Source organism: Ranitomeya imitator, chromosome 10 (assembly GCF_032444005.1).
Source record: "Ranitomeya imitator isolate aRanImi1 chromosome 10, aRanImi1.pri, whole genome shotgun sequence".
Lineage (NCBI taxonomy): Eukaryota > Metazoa > Chordata > Amphibia > Anura > Dendrobatidae > Ranitomeya > Ranitomeya imitator.
The window spans coordinates 3410797-3431121 of NC_091291.1; the positions used below are offsets into that span (position 1 = coordinate 3410797).

General features: G+C 44.2%; 1 protein-coding gene across 1 annotated transcript in view; it reads left to right on the top strand.

Moving 5' to 3' along the window:
• Window positions 1-20325, top strand: part of LOC138650860 (msx2-interacting protein-like) — a 71288-nt gene that overhangs the window by 47798 nt on the left and 3165 nt on the right. Inside the window, exons 5-8 of the mRNA XM_069740708.1 lie at window positions 5159-5286; window positions 5391-5591; window positions 5684-5835; window positions 6193-6318. Coding sequence (XP_069596809.1) covers window positions 5159-5286; window positions 5391-5591; window positions 5684-5835; window positions 6193-6318 — 607 coding nt within the window. The remainder of the gene's footprint in view (window positions 1-5158; window positions 5287-5390; window positions 5592-5683; window positions 5836-6192; window positions 6319-20325) is intronic.

Here is a 20325-nt window from a genome sequence, read left to right on the forward strand (position 1 = left end):
GATATGGTGAAGTTGTTAGGTGCTACCCTATTTAACTCCACCTAGTGCTTTGATCCTGGCTTCCAGTCAATGTTCTAGTATTGGACCTGTTTCCTCCTGGATCGTTCCTGTGGCCTGCTGCTCTGCATAGCTAAGTTCCTCTTTGCTATTTGTTTGCTGTTTTTTTTTCTGTCCAGCTTGTCAATTTGTGTTTTCTGCTTGCTGGAAGCTCTGGGACGCAGAGGGTGTACCTCCGTGCCGTTAGTTCGGTACGGAGGGTCTTTTTGCCCCCTTTGCGTGGTTTTTATAGGGTTTTGTGTTGACCGCAAAGTTACCTTTCCTATCCTCGCTCTGTTCAGAAAGTCGGGCCTCACTTTGCTAAGTCTATTTCATCTCTACGTTTGTCTTTTCATCTTAACTCACAGTCATTATATGTGGGGGCTGCCTTTTCCTTTGGGGTATTTCTCTGAGGCAAGGTAGGCTTATTTTCTATCTTCAGGCTAGCTAGTTTCTCAGGCCGTGCCGAGTTGCATAGGCAGCGTTAGGCGCAATCCACGGCTGCCTCTAGTGTGGTTGGTTAGGATTAGGGATTGCGGTCAACAGAGTTCCCACGTCTCAGAGCTCGTTCTTGTTTTTTGGGTTATTGCCAGGTCACTGTATGTGCACTGACCTCTATGTCCATTGTGGTACTGAATTACCTTTCATAACATAAAACGCAGTGCCTTTTACCCGCGGATTTTTCAAAAATGGTGCTGAAAAATCTCATACGAATCCGCAACGTTGGCACATAGCCTTAGGGTTGGGTTGGAATTAGGGTTGTGATTAGGGTTAGGGGTGTGTTGGGGTTAGGGTTGTGGTTAGGGGTGTGTTGGGGTTAGGGTTGTGATTAGGGTTACGGCTACAGTTGGGATTAGGGTTAGGGGTGTGTTGGGGTTAGTGTTGGCGTTAGAATTGAGGGGTTTCCACTGTTTAGGCACATCAGGGGGTCTCCAAACGCAACATGGCGCCACCATTGATTCCAGCCAATCTTGTATTCAAAAAGTCAAATGGTGCTCCCTCACTTCCGAGCCCCGACGTGTGCCCAAACAGTGGTTTACCCCCACATATGGGGTATCAGCATACTCAGGACAAACTGCGCAACAATTACTGGGGTTCAATTTCTCCTGTTACCCTTGAGAAAATAAAAAATTGCTTGCTAAAACATCATTTTTGAGGAAAGAAAAATGATTTTTTATTTTCACGGCTCTGCGTTGTAAACGTCTGTGAAGCACTTGGGGGTTCAAAGTGCTCACCACATATCTAGATAAGTTCCTTTGGGGGTCTAGTTTCCAAAATGGGGTCACTTGTGGGGGGTTTCTAGTGTTTAGGCACACCAGGGGCTCTGCAAACGCAACGTGACGTCCGCAGACCATTCCATCAAAGTCTGCATTTCAAAAGTCACTACTTCCCTTCTGAGCCCCGACGTGTGCCCTAACAGTGGTTTACCCCCACACATGGGGTATCAGCGTACTCAGGAGAAACTGGACAACAACTTTTGGGGTCCAATTTCTCCTGTAACCCTTGGTAAAATAAAAAATTCTGGGCTAAAAAATTATTTTTGAGGAAAGAAAACGTATTTATTATTTTCACGGCTCTGCGTTAAAAACTGCTGTAAAGCACTTGGGGGTTGAATTTTGAGGAAAGAAAACTTATTTATTATTTTCACGGCTCTGCGTTATAAACTTCTGTAAAGCTCTTGGGGGTTGAAAGTGCTCACCACATATCTAGTTAAGTTCCTTTGGGGGTCTAGTTTCCAAAATGGGGTCACTTGTGGGGGGTTTCTACTGTTTAGCCACATCAGGGGCTCTGCAAACGCAATGTGACGCCCGCAGAGCATTCCATCAAAGTCTGCATTCCAAAACGTCACTACTTCACTTCCGAGCCGCAGCATGTGCCTAAACAGTGGTTTACCCCCACATATTGGGTATCAGCGTACTCAGGAGAAACTGGACAACAACTATTTGGGTCAAATTTCTCCTGTTACCCTTGGGAAAATAAAAAATTGCGGGCTAAAAAATCATTTTTGAGAAAAGAAATTTTTTATTTTTTTATTTTCATGGCTCTGCGTTATAAACTTCTGTGAGGATTCAAAGTGCTCACCACACATCTAGATTAGTTCCTTTGGGCGTCTAGTTTCCAAAATGGGGTCATTTGTGGGGGATCTCCAATGTTTAGGCACACAGGGGCTCTCCAAACGCGACATGGTGTCCGCTAATGATTGGAGCTAATTTTCCATTTAAAAAGCCAAATTGTGTGCCTTCCCTTCCGAGCCCTGCCATGCGCCCAAACAGTGGTTTACCCCCACATATGGGGTATATGCGTACTCAGGACAAACTGGACAACAACATTTGTGGTCCAATTTCTCCTATTACCATTGGCAAAATAGGAAATTCCAGGCTAAAAAATTATTTTTGAGAAAAGAAAAATTATTTTTTATTTTCATGGCTCTGCATTATAAACTTCTGTGAAGCACCTGGGGGTTTAAAGTGCTCAGTATGCATCTAGATAAGTTCCTTGGGGGGTCTAGTTTCCAAAATGGGGTCACTTGTGGGGGAGCTCCAATGCATAGGCACACAGGGGCTCTCCAAACGCGACATGGTGTCCGCTAACAATTGGAGCTAATTTTCCATTCAAAAAGTCAAAAGGCGCGCCTTCCCTTCCGAGCCCTGCCGAGTGCCCACACAGTGGTTTACCCCCACATATGAGGTATCGGCGTACTTGGGAGAAATTGCTCAACAAATTTTAGGATCCATTTTATCCTATTGCCCATGTGAAAATGAAAAAATTGAGGCAAAAATAAATTTTTTGTGAAAAAAAAGTACTTTTTTATTTTTACGGACCAATTTGTGAAGCACCTGGGGGTTTAAAGGGCTCACTATGCATCTAGATAAGTTCCTTGGGGCGTCTAGTTTCCAAAATGGGGTCACTTGTGGGGGAGCTCCAATGTTTAGGCACACAGGGTCTCTTCAAACACGACATGGTGTCTGCTAACGATGGAGATAATTTTTCATCAAAAAGTCAAATGGCGCTCCTTCCCTTCCGAGCCTTACCATGTGCCCAAACAGTGGTTTACCCCCACATGTGAGGTATCGGTGTACTCAGGAGAAATTGCCCAACAAATTTTAGGATCCATTTTATCCTTTTGTCCATGTGAAAATGAAAAAATTGAGGCTAAAAGAATTTTTTTGTGGAAAAAAAGTACTTTTTCATTTTTACGGATCAATTTGTGAAGCACCTGGGGGTTTAAAGGGCTCACTATGCATCTAGATAAGTTCCTTGGGGCGTCTAGTTTCCAAAATGGGGTAACTTGTGGGGGAGCTCCAATTTTTAGGCACACGGGGGCTCTCCAAACGTGACATGGTGTCCGCTAAAGAGTGCAGCCAATTTTTCATTCAAAAAGTCAAATGGCGCTCCTTCCCTTCCAAGCCCTGCCGTGCACCCAAACAGTGGTTTACCCCCACATATGAGGTATCAGCGTACTCAGGACAAATTGGACAACAACTTTCGTGGTTCAGTTTCTCCTTTTACCATTGGGAAAATAAAAAAATTGTTGCTAAAAGATAATTTTTGTGACTAAAAAGTTAAATGTTCATTTTTCCCTTCCATGTTGCTTCTGCTGCTGTGAAGCACCTGAAGGGTTAATAAACTTCTTGAATGTGGTTTTGTGCACCTTGAGGGGTGCAGTTTTTAGAATGGTGTCACTTTTGGGTATTTTCAGCCATATAGGCGCCTCAAACTGACTTCAAATGTGAGGTGGTCCCTAAAAAAAATGGTTTTGTAACTTTCGTTGTAAAAATGAGAAATCGCTGGTCAAATTTTAACCCTTATAACTTCCTAGCAAAAAAAAATGTTTTCAAAATTGTGCTGATGTAAAGTAGACGTGTGGGAAATGTTATTTATTAACTATTTTGTGTCACATAACTCTCTGGTTTAACAGAATAACAATTCAAAATGTGAAAATTGCGAAATTTTCAAAATTTTCGCCAAATTTCCGTTTTTATCACAAATAAACACAGAATTTATTGACCTAAATTTACCACTAACACGAAGCCCAATATGTCACGAAAAAACAATCTCAGAACCGCTAGGATCCATTGAAGCGTTCCTGAGTTATTGCCTCATAAAGGGACACTGGTCAGAATTGCAAAAAACGGCAAGGTCTTTAAGGTCAAAATAGGCTGGGTCATGAAGGGGTTAATCTAGTCCCTTTATGGGACTTTCACTTCTTTTTTTTTTCTTTTTTTTTTTTTTTATACTTCGATTGCAGGTATAATGCATTGTAATGCACTAGCATTGCACTGCATTATACCTATACTGAAAGCTTCCGACATCATGCTGTGAGCATGGTCTTAGAAGCTTTCTGTAGCTTGGTGATCTGGGGGTTGTCATGAAGACCCTGGGTCACCATGGCAATGATCCGGCCCCATGGGGACGCCGATCTGAAGGCAGAGGTGCGCCTGTCCCTATGCCTCCCTCCTGAATGCTGCAATCACACGCGACCACAGCATTTAGTGGGTTAACAGCCAGGGGCCGCGCTGACACCGCTCTTTGCTATTAGTGCAGACACTCAGCCGCTGGCAGTGCTGATCTTCTGCACTGATCGGCACGAAGTGCTGACATTTCAGCATCAGATTGACTGACCGATCACAGCGATCTGGGTGTGGGCACCGACAGCATGGGTCCCCGCACCTCTTCCCATGTCTCACTGTCACAGCCGTCAGCACATGTTTACACGCAGTGATAGTTTAAATGCATGACGGGCATAGCCAGTCCTGGTGCGGGAACTGACATTCTGCCGTGACGGGCTATGCCCGTCATTGGATGTTATGGGGTTTATATAGAAATAATACAAGTTCACTTTAGTAGTTTTAAATGGTATAGACAAACCTTTAATGAAAATCAGTAAAAGTCTTATTTAATTTGCATCCCCTAATTCGGGTCTAGTTACCCTTTGGGGAATTTGTTGTCCGGACTTTGACCCCTCAGACAGCTGTGTGAAACTAACTGAATAATGACAAGTCGTTAACCCTAAATTTGGCGATAGATGCTCTTTATCATCTCAGGTGTCTTCTGTAGATGTGTGTATGTGATGGTCGGTGTGAGGGTGGTGGCACTGACGGAGGTTGTGTTATTACCGCAGTGATTCCAGCAGCACCTCCAGTGATGAGTCTCCGGCCAGGTCCGCGCGGTCACTTTCGTCTATGGATAAAGATGAACCTCGCAAGAGTTTTGGCATCAAAGTTCAGAATCTCCCTGTGCGCTCGTCAGGTAGAGTATGTGGAAAAGTCCATTATGTCCACAGGTCTCGGATGCTAGCTCAGACATTTTCCGTAACTTATGAAAATCTATGAAGATTTATCTTTTGTCTCTAGACTCGAGCCTTAAAGATGGACTTTATCACGAGTTTAAGAAGTACGGTACAGTCAATGTGGTGCAGTTACACGGTGCATCCACGGAGCGATACGGTCTGGTCTTTTTCAGGCAGCAGGAAGATCAGGAAAAAGCAATTAACGCATCAAAAGGCAAACTCTTCTTTGGCATGCAGATAGAAGTAACCGCTTGGGAAGGACCAGGTACTTTGTCACATCCATGAATGAATGAACGTGGATGTATAATCTGTGTTCACTGACGGAGAAATCACAAGCCTGTCCTGTGTTTCTTCCAGAAACAGAAAGTAAGAATGAGTTCCGGCCTTTCGATGAGCGAATAGAAGAGTTTCACCGCAAGGCCACCAGGTTTCTTTTCATCGGTAACTTGGAGAAAACCACCACCGAGCTTGATATTCGCAACGTGTTCCAGAGATTTGGGGAGATTGTGGTAGGTGCTCATTGGCGGCTTCTGACAACTCCTTTATTTTCTCATGTTTTGTAGCGTCATTGCGCTGTTTTGGGCTGTAGATGAGGGGTTTACCTCATAATCGATTGACACGTGATTATTTAATTTTTTCTTATCGTAATGTTTATGACATGTGTGATCTCAGGAAATTCTACGATCTGTTGTAGATGAGGGCGCCTGATGTTCCAGATTAGTATTGGGAGCCCTGATCTTGCTCTGTGTTGTTCCCTACGTGTGCCCATGTGTTAGTACTCTGGCTTTTGTGGCACACATGGCTGGTTGTGCTTTCACGCCACTTCTGCCCTATTGATCTTAATTGTATTCTTCTCTGCTGTCCAGGATATCGACGTTAAGATGGTGGACGGTGTCCCTCAGTATGCCTTCCTGCAGTACAGCGATATCACAAGCGTCTGTAAAGCCATTAAGAAGATGGATGGAGAGTACCTGGGAAACAACCGGCTGAAGGTATACAGTTTAGAGTGAATTGGTGTCCCACCCCAGAAATAAAACCAGCCCCAGTAGTTGGGCCGTGCGACAATATGGGCCATGTACGAACCCGTCAGTATGGCGCCTCCTGTTCAGTAAACGATGGAAGTACCTGTAATCGCAGCATAAGAGGCCAGGATAGAAAAGGTCCATCGTGATAGCAACACTTCTTCATTTAAATATAGAGGAGGATGTAACGTTAATCATGAAAATAATGAGCACTATGCAAAATTGGTGCAGGAAGACTGCCATCTACCGTCCAAACAGGACCATGTGGACCCAACCTTAAGAGGAAGAGTTTCATGAGGGACGAGGTTGGATGGAGTACCTAATCAGGTGACCTTGATGATGCAGTTCTCCGGGATAAGAAGCCAGCGTGCCAAAACAGAGAGGTCTTTGGCGCCAACAGAAGTGGTAATCAAGACGTGTCCTGGAGAAGACGCGGAGTCCAAAGTGACAGTTCGCTATATGAAGCGCGAGCCAGTGGGTGGTTGTTGCACTTTGAAGCAGGACCCAAACAGCACGTGGCAAGACTTGGAACCCAAACTACGTCAGTCAAGAGTTGAGGCCCAGCCCTCATCCCACTGGACCTGAAGAACACCTGTCGTCTGTCAAGCATTGAAGACCCGTGAGGAGACTCCGCCTGACTGTGGATGCTTGAACAGTACAGCAGATGCGAGTGAGCTGGGCTGTTGCTTACAGCTCTTACGTATGTACTGGGGTTGTCCTTGGATAGGGTAACAGACTGGGTGGGGGGCGGTTGAAGCAAAGGCAGCCCAACGAACCTTGTTAGGCTTTGTCAGGAGGACTTGTGGCCTAGCGGGAAGAAGCAGAGACCGTGCTAGGGCCGGTGCTAGAAGAAGAGACAGTACTGTGAATCGTACAACCCTTGTTAGACAATTAGAATATTTAAAGGGAAGGTGCCATTAAAAAAAAAAAAAAAAATTTCTCGCAATTTAAAAAATGTAAAGAATTGATGTTTAAATTTCGTTAAAATTTTGAAAAATAATTTAAAAAGGTTTGGTATTTCCACTTTTAAACACTAGGGCGGGCAGCTACTGAAATTTAACACACAAACCTAGTGTAAACTAGCTGACATTAGGACTGCATTAAGTCTGGGCTGAATCTGCTCACGTGTGTGTCTCCTCTCCTCCCCTTCTGGGGGTTTGCTAAGGGATAAGTGAGGATGAGATTTAGGAACACACTGCTGAGGCACAAGGCCCAATTTGTTTTACAATAATATATAACTAAAATAAAAGACACAGACAAATTCTTTGGGTAAAATAGGCCGCGATATATCACAGCAGAAATTTTTAATTTTATTAGGGCGGGGCACTTTTATTTCTTGCTGCACACGGACTGCCTGGATTGCACAGAAGGGCCTTATAAACCGTTAATCTTCCCGTACTTTCCAGTCCTCCAATCAAATCAAATATTTCTTCCTGCTCAACCCAACAGCCGGCCCCTTCTTCCTGCATTTTTCCCCGGCAGTTGCTGCTGACCTGTAGATGACCTCACAGATGGGTAAGTACCATTCAAATCAAAGCCGTACTTGAGAAGAGGGAGGAGAGGAGCAGGAGAGACCAATATGGAGGAAAAAAGTGGGGAAATAACCAACACACAGGGAACGAATGCCTGCATTTATCTCAGAACTTCTGGAGTGAACAGGAGGATTAAGGCAAGTACTACTTAAAGCATAGCTAAACTTTCAATAAACTGTGCATAAATCAATAGTCCAGTATATGTTCTCTCTGTATGCTTGATGTTTTAGTTTGTTTTTCCTCTTAGCTCATGTTTGGAGAAATTAGCTGCCCTGATGACTTATATACACTATACATAAAATATGAGGGGAGAAAATGTTTTCTGACATCTCAAATTCAGAAATACAGTGACAGGATCGCTGAGAATATATATATTTGTGTGTTCTGCAATGTGATTCAGCACAGACATGCTCCCTCCCTCCTCCCCTCTTCATAGACTGAAGAAATATGATGTGAAGCATTTAGTGAGCTGTACCCTGAGACAAGCCTGATATTGAAAGTTCCGCATAAAGCTATCGAACGTATTTTACAAACTTTATACTTATATGGCCTATTGATTTATGCAAAGATTGTTTTATTTATATCCTAAATTATACAGTGCATGATTCCCTATTCTTGCAAGAATTACAACATACCTTATTTTTTACAGGACAAAATTATTTTAAGAGCGAATTTACATAATTACAAAATGTCTAAGAAGCATCTTATGAAGTCAGCTGTATTTGAGCATTTTACTATGACTCAAGTTAAAAAAAAAAAAAAAAAAAAATTGTGTGACAGTGTATAAGTGACCCAGATGAAAACAAATACTGTGATGCCCAAATCAGTGCATACTCAGGCAGTGATAAAAATGCTCCTTCAAGAGCTTCCAATCTAAGAAGACCTTTACAACGCTGCCACCCAGAAGTTTGCAAAGCTGTGATTGAAAAAGATCACAGCAGCACCAAGAAACCAGAGCCCGTCTCTTTCTGCCAGGCAAAAGAGGAAGAAAGAGCGTCTCAAACATCAGTTACAAGATATTTTGTAAGTGACAAAGTTACTGTAACAATGACAGCAGATGTGTTTAAAAGACAGTTCATCGAGCTTGTTGTGATTGACTGTGTACCATACCATTATCATTATTTGCAGTACCAGTTCTTACAGCTCTTAATGGAGAAACGGCCCGCAAACTTGGTGTTTCTCTGGAAAGAGAAAGTGTTAGAAAATTAGTGATTGAAGAAGCCCTTAACCAAAAGGAAGATCTTTAAAAGACTCTTGAGACACTTTGTGTTTCCTAAAATTGATGCCTGCACACGTCAGAGTGAACTATTTTGCCATCAGCATTCGATATATTTGTGACACCAAAATAATTGTTACTGAAACGCTAGCAGTAAGAGATACTAAAGCTTATCACAGCAGCCAGTTTCTCCAGACCTTAGTGGAAAAAGTTCTGCAAGATTATGAACTAAAAAAACACAGGTTCTTGCTATTGTGACTGATAATGCTGCAAACATGATAAGTAAAATTAAACTGATGAATGAGAATAATGAAGGTGCACAGCAGCTGGAAGAACATTTCACATTCAGTATGTTGGAGATGGAAGGCCACAGTCCTGTTCCCATAACGGAGGAACAAACTGATATTACTACAGAAGAACAGCAACATGATTATTTACAATTGGATGATCTTGTTGAAGCTGCTTCTCACCTCTTTCCTATTCATTACATGCGCTGTGTTGTGCACACGCTGCAGCCGGCAATAAGAGATAGTCTGGAAGAGGGACATGCTGGAACTCTGATAAGCAAAGTGAGGAAATTGGCGATTGCTGCCAGAACCCCTAAAATTGATTCCATGTTGAAGAGACTTGCTGGAAAACGGGCAATTGTGGATCAAACCCACTCGGTGAGGCAGCACCTATTTAATGATTGAGCCATTGCTTCAGCTGAAACCCTTCCTTATAGATATGGCCAACCCTCAGGTAACACTACATGAAGGTCAATGGACACAGGTGGCTGAATTGAAGGAATTTCTTCATCACCCATTTACAGTGACTTAAAAAGTTACAAGCTGAGGATTTAACTCCTGGCATTTTTTATAAAGGAGTGGAAGAACTTGTTGTTTCCAGGTCGTCCACATGACAGCACCACAGGAGGTTGCTCTTCATATCCTTGATAGGGACAGGAACACAGAAGAGGTTAAATAGCCCCTCCCCACCTCCACCCCTCAGTGTTTTCCTGTCCCTATCAGGGACGGACGCAGGAGAGAGATCTCCAGGAAGATCAAGATTTTACCTGATGAGAAATCAGGTCTCGGTCGAGCAGGAGCTCCCGTGTGCGGTCCCATCCTCCTGGAGGGGGCTCTGGCCGCGAGGATCCGGAGGTCGCAGGATACCGACGGAGGTCCCTCCGCGACCGGGTAGAGCTGTGTGCTCCCCATAAGTCTGCCTCAACCCCTTACAAGGGGCTCTGAGACAGCAGCTGCGGCGGCGGTGCTGAGCGCTCCCCTCAGGCTCCACGTGCGGCCGGTGCTGGCGCTGTACCCGGGACTTCCGGTCCGGCGCTCCGGTCGAGTGACTACTTCCGGGGGGCGTGGCCGGATTCGCGGGGTCGGCAGCGTTTCCGGGCGCCGGGTAGCTGCAGGAAGGCCGGGGGGGGGGAGAATGAAGACCGGAACAGCATCCGGACTATGCGCCAGGAAGGTCCCAGGCTGGTCGGCGTGCGTTCCAGATGACGCATGCGCAGTACAGCTGGGGACCTGAAATCACCGTGTAGGCCAGCAGCTGAGCTCGGAAGGAGGACGAATCAGATGTCTTGAAGCTGGGTAAGATTGACTACTTAATGACTGACATCTGACAGCACATTTGACCCAGGAAGATGGAAGGCGCTACTCGCCCAGACGTCCAATCCTTAGAGCTAGCCACGGACCATGTGAGTAGTACGTGGTATGGGATGCATTGCAGAACTTTAGTTCCGTAGCTACAGGGATCTCCTTTACGTTTTCAGGATAAGGACATTCCCGAGAGGTCAGCTACTAAAAAAAAGGACTATGAGATGCCCATTGTGCACCACCAAACTCCCAGAGGGATATAAGAAGAAATTATGCGAAAAATGCATCGCTAAACTTCTTAAAGATGAACAGGCTTCGCTGTTGGATAATTTCAAATCCATGATTAGAGACGAAGTCCAAGCTACAGTGTCTACAATGGTGCCACCCCAGTCTCCGCGGCCTAAAAGGCCTAGATGGGATATAGATGCGAGTTCCGAGGAAGGAGAGGTCTCAGGTTATTCCGATCCCGGCTCGGATGAAGAGGACAATACATTTACTGTGCTTCCAGAAGAACGAAAGAAATACTTGTTCTCATCCGAAAATACGGATATACTGCTAAAAGCAGTAAGAAGCACTATGAAAATAGAAGACTCGTCTGAGCCTTTATCAGTTCAGGACGAGATGTTTGGGGGCCTGAGAACTCGCAGGAATAGAGTTTTCCCGGTCAACAATCACATAACTGCAATGATAATGGAAGAATGGGAAGATGTGGGGAAAAAATTAGTAGTCCCGAGAGACTTCAAATACCGTCTTCCCTTCGACCCAGAAGAAACTAAAGTCTGGGAGTCGGTTCCAAAGATCGACATTCCTGTGGCCAAAGTCACAAGGAAAACGGCTATTCCCTTTGAGGACTCGTCAGGGTTAAAAGACCCAATGGATAAGAGGTCAGAAGATCTTCTTAAGAAAGCCTGGGAATCGTCAGCCGCCATTATGAAGACGAATATAGCGGCTACCTCTGTAGCAAGGTCCATGAGTCTTTGGGTGGACGAGATGGAGCGTCATATTAAAAATAGAACTCCCAAGGGAAGAAATCCTTAAATCATTTTCAGTTTTAAAGATGGCGACTGATTTCATGGCAGATGCTTCAGCGGAATCCGTACGCTTTGCTGCCAGGAATAATGCACTGTCAAACGCAGCAAGAAGGGCCTTATGGCTGAGATCGTGGACGGGAGATACCCAATCCAAGAACAAGCTGTGTTCGATTCCATTCTCAGGTTCTCACGTCTTTGGTCCAGTCCTTGACGAGCTACTTGAAAAAGCGTCTGATAAGAAGAAAGGCTTCCCTGAGGAGAAGCCAAAGAAACCGCAATTCTTCCGAAAAACTCGCTCCCACCCAAGACAGGACTACAGAGGCAAGGGGAAGTCCGGTAGGTGGAGCTACCCTAAAGGAGGCAGAGGAAGAGGTTCCTTTCGAGACCAATCAACAGGACCCAGTAAACAATGACGCCAACAATATAGGAGGGAGACTACAATACTTCCAAGAAGGATGGCAGAACATAACTCAGAATCAGTGGATTCTACAGACAGTGGCACAGGGTTACAGGATAGAGTTTACTCATCCACCCCCCAAGAGATTCTGCGTAACACAGACGGAGTCATCAGCAGTACATCAAAGGCTGATAACAGACATACAGGAACTCTTAGAATTAAACGTCATAATACCGGTACCCCATCATCAACATTTTCAGGGGCATTACTCCAGTCTGTTCTCCATAAGAAAACCAAACGGAGATTACCGAACAATAATAAACTTAAAACCATTAAACAAATGGGTGGCGTACAAACGCTTCAAGATGGAATCTCTCAAATCAATTACACCACTAATAAAAAAGAACTCTGTAATGTGCACGCTAGATCTCAAACATGCTTACTATCATGTTCCCATCCATCCCTCAGATCAAAAATTCCTCAGGTTCGCATTAAGAAACCACAAGAAAATACTTCATTTCCAGTTTCAGTGCCTACCATTTGGTCTCTCCTCTGCCCCAAGGATATTTACGAAGCTCATGACGGAGGTCATGGCCTACTTAAGAGAGAAGGAAGTTCTCATCGCACCATATCTGGACGATCTGTTGCTGATCGCAGATTCATCCCAACAGATGGAAGAATCCTTAGAAATTACCACGTCACTCCTGAAACGTCTGGGGTGGGTAATAAATGCAAAAAAATCGAGTCTCGAACCACAGACGCAAAAGATATTTCTAGGGGTACTACTAAATTCCGAACTAGAATACTCCTTCCTACCAGACCAAAAACAACGGTCAATAAAAAAAGAAATTCAATCAATAAAAAAACGGAAATACATCTCCATCAGGAAAGCAATGAGGATTCTAGGTCTGATGACCTCGTGCATTCCCAGTGTACAGTGGAGCCAGTTTCACTCCAGAACGCTTCAAAGGGAAGTTCTTTCGGTATGGAATGGAACAAAAGATTCACTAGACAACAGGATGTGGTTACCCAGCAGGGTAAAGCAGTCCCTCTCATGGTGGATCGACATAAAAAACCTCAAAAGAGGAAAACCATGGAAAATATCTCCATGCATAAATATAACCACCGATGCAAGCTCAAGGGGCTGGGGAGCCCACATAGAAGGTCGATACCTTCAGGGGACATGGCCACCATCGATACGCGACAGTTCCTCCAACTACAGGGAACTCAGAGCGGTCTGGGAAGCACTAAAAAGGTGCCAACACGAGATTCAGGGACACCACATCCGAGTCTTCTCAGACAACTCGACCACGGTAGCCTTTCTCCTACATCAAGGAGGACCAAGGCACCGTCCACTTCAGGCGCTAGCAGAAGAAATATTCTCCTGGGCGGAAAATACCGTAAAGTCCATCACAGCAGTACACCTAAAAGGTTCACAGAACCAAATAGCGGACTTTCTCAGCAGAGAGAAGGTACAGCCGTCAGAATGGTCTCTAAACGAGGAAATCTATACTCAGTTAATCCAACAGTGGGGCACCCCACAAATAGACTTATTCGCCTCGAGGAGCAATACAAAAACGAAAGAATTCTTTTCGCTAAATCCAAGAGACAATCCAACTGGCATAGATGCATTGGCTCAACATTGGGACATGGAACTCGCATACGCGTTCCCGCCACTAGCCCTAATTCCCAGAGTTCTGAGGAAAATCCAGGAAAGTCTAGCGGTAGTGATCCTAATAGTGCCATATTGGCCCAAGAGGAGCTGGTTTCCTCTGCTGAAGTGGATGGCGGTGGAAGACCCAGTGTTACTACCACTGAGACGGGATCTTCTAATACAGGGACCATTGGTCCATCAAAATCTAAAGATGCTACAACTCTCAGCATGGATCTTGAAAGGGAGATCTTGAGATCAAAGGGACTGTCTGAGTCAGTTATCTCAACTATGAAAAAAAGTAGAAAGCCGGTGACCTCGGCTATATACCAGAAGATTTGGAAAAAATTTTGTGCACAGACCAATACTCCAATATCCGTTCTCCAACAACCAGATATTCCTCAAATATTAAATTTTCTCCAAACAGGTTTTGATATGGGCCTGAGACCTAGTACGCTAAAGGTACAAATCTCAGCTTTAACTGCCTTTTATGACTATCCACTAGCGAATCATCCCTGGATAATGAGATACATCAAAGCTACACAACGTATTAGACCAACAATACGAAGTTCAGTACCCTCATGGAACCTCACTTTGGTACTAAATGAGCTACGGAAAGCTCCATACGAGCCACTTGATCAGGCAGACCTAAAATCTGTGACATTCAAGACTGTTTTCCTCGTCGCAATAACGACAGCAAGGCGAATAGGCGAAATTCAAGCCCTGTCCATAACAGATCCTTACTTAAAGATACAGGAAGATTGCATCGTTTTAAAGTTGGATCCTTCATTTCTTCCAAAAGTTGTGACGGACTTTCACAGAAACCAGGAAATAATTTTGCCTACGTTCTGCCAGAACTACAATAACGAAAAAGAACGTTCTCTTCATTCCCTGGATGTTAAGAGAACAGTATTGCAGTATCTAAAACTTACAGACAGCTGGAGAATTGACTCAAACCTCTTTATCCAGATGTCTGGGAAGAATAGAGGCAAAAAAGCCTCAAAAGCGACTCTGGCTAGATGGATCAAATCTACCATTTGCGCTGCGTATATTTCAGCCGGTGAATCTCCTCCAGATCACCTAAAAGCCCACTCACTGAGAGCAGTATCTGCTTCATGGGCAGAGAGTGCGGGTGCATCCATGGACCAAATTTGTCGGGCGGCAACTTGGTCTAGCTCAAATATCTTTTGCAAGCACTACAAGCTGGACGTTCTCTCAAAGCAGCAGACTAGCTTTGGGAGACGAGTCCTCCAAGCTGTAATCCCGCCCTAAAAGGAGTTATTTGGTATTTCTCCTGTGGTGCTGTCATGTGGACGACCTGGAAACTAGGAGTTAGTCATACCGGTAACGGTATTTCCAGGAGTCCATCATGACAGCACCCATTATTTGCCCCCCCTTGAACTCTTGTCTGATATGTGATATGAACATGTAGAGAGGAAGTTCAATAAAATTGTGTTGTATCCATCCTAATGTGGTACTTTGTAAAATCACTGAGGGGTGGAGGTGGGGAGGGGCTATTTAACCTCTTCTGTGTTCCTGTCCCTATCAAGGATATGAAGAGCAACCTCCTGTGGTGCTGTCATGATGGACTCCTGGAAATACCGTTACCGGTATGACTAACTCCTAGTTTTACCTGTCCCAAAGAGGAGGTTTAATCGCAGATGGCATTGCTGCTTCAATGAAACAGAGAGACACTGCTATAAGAAAATAAAACTCTTCTGGCAGCTGTTTATGTGGACCTGAGTCATCGTATACAATTATTAGGTTCTGTAGAAGGACGTAGATCTGGGTATTTATTATGATGGAATATAGGCTGAACTGGATGGACAAATGTCTTTTTTCGGCCTTACTATGTTACTATGTATATTGCTGTATGACTAACAGCTTACTAAAGAAGCTGTGATTGAGGTAGCAGTTAGGATGAGTGGGCTAGAGGACACGGGTCCTGCCAGTGCTGCTGCTGCCGTTCCTTCATCCTCATCAAATGAGGAGTTTGATTTCGACAAGTATTTGGATGACATGGAGGAGGCAAAGCGTCGCTGCTGGGAAAAAGACTCAACTAGAAAAGAGTGACAATATTTCAGCAACATTTTTCACTTGCTCTCAAAGTAGAAGAGTTCAATCGTTCATCAAAACTGACTGTGCACGAGGCAATTCCTTTATACCCTGAAATTGTTAGCGATGTTGCCCATGTGGTTACTGCTTTATCACCAACCCAAGTTACCGTAGAGAGGTCGTTCTCCAGCCTTAAAATAACTAGGTCAGATGTGAGGTCATCTATGGAGGAGGATCTGGTGGAGGCGATACTATTTCTCAGAACAAATTTATAGACTGCGCAAATGCTATGCAGTACGTTCTTGTTGAAAACTGTTTTTTTTTTACACTTAATGCAGAGTGTATAATAAATTGTAAATATGAAAGTTTTTTCTTCTAAAGTTGTTTTCCAATAAATATTTTATGTTCTATCTAAATGGCTTGATTATTGTATTATAATAATGATTAAAAGCCTGATGTTACCATTTTACCACAATAAATTTATCTCTTAAACATGAGCCGTGTATGAGGGAGTCTTGAGTCATGGAAATTGAGAAGTTGGAGATTTAGCCTACCGACTCCACAGCCCTGCAGGCAGCAACAATTCTGTTAGTTGGTGCTGCTCGCTGTATTATAAGGCTATGTGCGCATGTTGCGGATTAGCCTTAGAAATTTCTGGTGCCGATTCTGCCTCTCCTGGCAGAAAACGCAGCTGCAGATCCGCAGCGTTTTTTGTGCGTTTTTGCTGCAGTTTTTCTGCGGATTCGCTGCATTTTTTACCCCTGCTGATTTCTATAATGGATTGGGTACAAAAACGCTGCAGATTCGCAAAAAAGAGACATGCTACTTTTAAACCTTTAAACTGCAGCGTTTCCGTAGTGGATTTTCCGCAAAGTGTGCACAATTTTTTTTTTTTCTCATTGATTTTCATTGTACTGTAAATCAGTTGCGGATCTGCAGCGTTTCTGCGCCGCAAAAAACGCTGCAGATCCGCAGACAATCCGCAACGTGTGCACATAGCCTAGACTGGGAAATACGCATGCATGCTCCCACACAGGAAAATACACATGCACACTCACACAATACACACGCACGCTCACTCACAGGAAAATACACACGCACGCTCACTCACAGGAAAATACACACGCAAGCTCACACACAGCAAAATACACACGCACACAGATACCCTCATTACTAAGCCGATAAGTAAACACACACAAAGCTACACACACATTGTCACCAGCCTATGTAGGAGCGTTTAGGCTACGTTCACATTTGCGTTGTGCGCCGCTGCGTCGGCGATGCAACGCACAACGCAAATAAAAACGCACGCAAAAACGCTGCGTTTTGTGACGCATGCGTCCTTTTTTGCCAAAATTTGGACGCAAGAAAAATGCAACTTGTTGCGTTTTCTGCGCCCGACGCTTGCGGCAAAAAAAACGCATGCGTCACACAACGCAGCACAACGTATGTCCATGCGTCCCCCATGTTAAATATAGGGGCGCATGACGCATGCGTCGCCGCTGCGTCGCCCGACGTAAACACGCAAAACGCTAATGTGAACGTAGCTTAACAGAGTGAACATACATAGGCTGTAACCAGTCAGCAAGTGTTAATTTTAGAGAAAAAAAAATGGTGTGGACTCACAAGTAATTTTAATAACCAGCTGGGGGCAGATGTTTATAGCCTGGGAAGGGGGTAATACCTATGGAGCTTCCTAGACTATTAATATCAGCTCACAGCTGTATACTTAGCCTTTACTGGCTATTTAAAATAGGGGGGACCCCCCCCAAAAAAAGACATGGGGTACCCTATAATTAATAACCAGCAAAGGCTATGCAGACATCTGCCGTCTGATATTAATAGCCTTGGAAGGGGCCATGGATATAAGCACCTCCCAGACTAAAAACATCAGCTCTCAGCTGGCCAACAAAAGGCGCACCTATAAGATGCGACAAATCTGGTGCTTAGCATCGCTCTTCCCACTTGCTCTGTAGCGGTAGCGAGTGGGGTTCATATTTCTGGGGTTGATGTCACCTTTGTATTGTCAGGTGACATCAAGCTCACAGGTTGGAAATAGAGAGGCGTCTATAAGACACCTATCCATTAGTAACCCCATAGTGATATTGTATAACACACAGACACCCAGAATAAAGTTCTTTCTTTGAAATAATGACAGACTCCTATAATAATACCTAATCCACCGAAGCCAATGTCTCCTGCAACAAAAATAAAATAAACCACGATATTCCTCACCTATCCGCAGTGAAGATAATGCATAATGTCCCACAATGATCCTGATCACTTTGAGAGCAGTCACTGACAAGAGGTAAATACCAAAAATTTAGGCCAAACAAGTATTTTTTTCAAAAAACTGGCACTTCAAAATAGTATATAACCAAAATGCGGACTAACACCCCTTGGAAGCCGCAAGAAGAGATCCGGATAGCATTACGATTGAAACCAATTTTTATTATGATATTTTAAAATTAGACATACAAATCTAAAAATATATACAGCTACCCCAACTAGGAGGGATTCTGAAACTAATAATACATACATCAAAAAATGCAAATCAATAAGGAGCGTAAAAAACACTTAACCACAGCCAAGCGCAATATCAAATCCAAAGAAAACCCCTTTCAGCACAAGGAAAGGAAATTAGCATACCATCTATATCAAAGTCATGTGACTTAACGGTGCTCCAAACATTCCCAACCTATGCTGAAGGGAACAAACCTTAGGCAGATTAAAGGAATAATATACACGTTTATTACCCGGTTATTCCAGTGCTGCTCCGAAACCCTATGGGTAGTCAGATTCCCTCCTCACCCCGACGCACGTTTCGCTTCCGCTTCTTCCGGGGGCACATGATTTTGATGTAGATGGTATGCTAATTTCCTTTGCTTGTGCTGAATAGGGTTTCCTTTGGATTTTATTTTGCACTTGGCTGTGGTTAAGTTTTTTTTACGCTCCTTATTGATTTGCATTTTTTGATGTATGTATTAGTTTCAGAATGCCTCCTAGTTGGGGAAGCTGTATATATTTTTAGATTTGTATGTCTAATTTTAAAATATAATAAAAATTGGTTTTAATCGTAATGCTATCTGGATCTCTTCTTGCGACTGTCAAGAGGTAATTGCTCCCGCAGTGATAACTGAGCTGCCGCGAGAGAGTTCACCGGAGTTCATCAGCTGATCAGCTGCGGTGACCTCCCTTACGCTACTACTGCTGCGTGGGAAAGTTCTCACACAGCGGTGCCATAAGTGAGAGCACCAGAGCTGAAGAACTCCGGTGAAATCTAACGAGACACTGACAAGAGGTAATCACTCCCGCAGTGATAACTGAGCTGCCGTGAGAGAGTTCACCAGAGTTCATCAGCTGATCAGCTCCGGTGACCTCCCTTATGGTACTACTGCTGTGTGGGAAAATTCTCACACAGCGGTGCTGTAAGTGAGAGCACCAGAGCTGATAAACTCCGGTGAAATGTAACGACACACTGACAAGAGGGAATCGCTCCCGCAGTGTATCACCGGCGGCTGGGTAGAGTGGTCACATCTCCCGATGTGACTGTTCTGCACCTGAGATCGCCATGGGACATTCGGGATTACATGGACTACGGCGGAAAGGTGAGTATATGGTGGTTTATTATTTTATATTATTTCTAGGAGACGGGGGCATCGGGGTTTGGGCATTGAGGTGAGTATGTTTTTATTTTTTTATGTAACTATGTATGTCATATTACTACTTTTTTTTTTTTTTTTTTTTTTTTAAACTGTGAACACAAGCGCCGGCTGATGATACTACATCTCCCATCAGCGGTACCTGCTATCACCGTTATTAGTGACAGCAGACATAGCCCAATGGGAGCAGCAGTCTGATTGGGCCACGCCAGCTTTTTTACCGCACGTCACCGCTGTGGGTCACAGTCGGCTGCGGGATCACGCTGACAGCATGACCCCACAGCGCTCTGACCGGCGGTCTTACCGGCAGCTCCCGTCATCGCATGCACTGAGCAGTGTGTGCACTGACCGGGGAAAATAAAGCCCACAGCATACGCTGTGGCTACAACAAAATGGCCGCGATCTCCTTCCACAGCTGTGACCTGGACAGTCCAGGGTGCGTGCCCGGGTCAGAGCCAAGAGGCCGGAGGAGCGGTGTCCGACCGCAGTCTCGTATGCCCATGGCTGCCGTAAGTAAGGTGTGCAAGTGTCGTGCCCAGACGCCCACACTAATGAAAATGGCAGCCCCAGTGGCAAAAGTAAAAGTTAATTAAAAAAAAAACTATTAAAGTAGTTAATTTAACTGTGCATTAAAAATAATCAATAATTATTAGTGCAAAAATTAAATCACGGTACCTTCCCTTTTCACAAGACTGCTGCAATAATTAGTGAACCTGAGGATTCATTCTATTTCTTGTGTTGTTTATTTCTGTAATTAGCTGTTTTGCGTTGTTTAACTGTTGCTATAGTTACGGTAATCACACTAGGGGAATGTGATTGGTTCCTTCAGCCTTGTCTCTGGCTG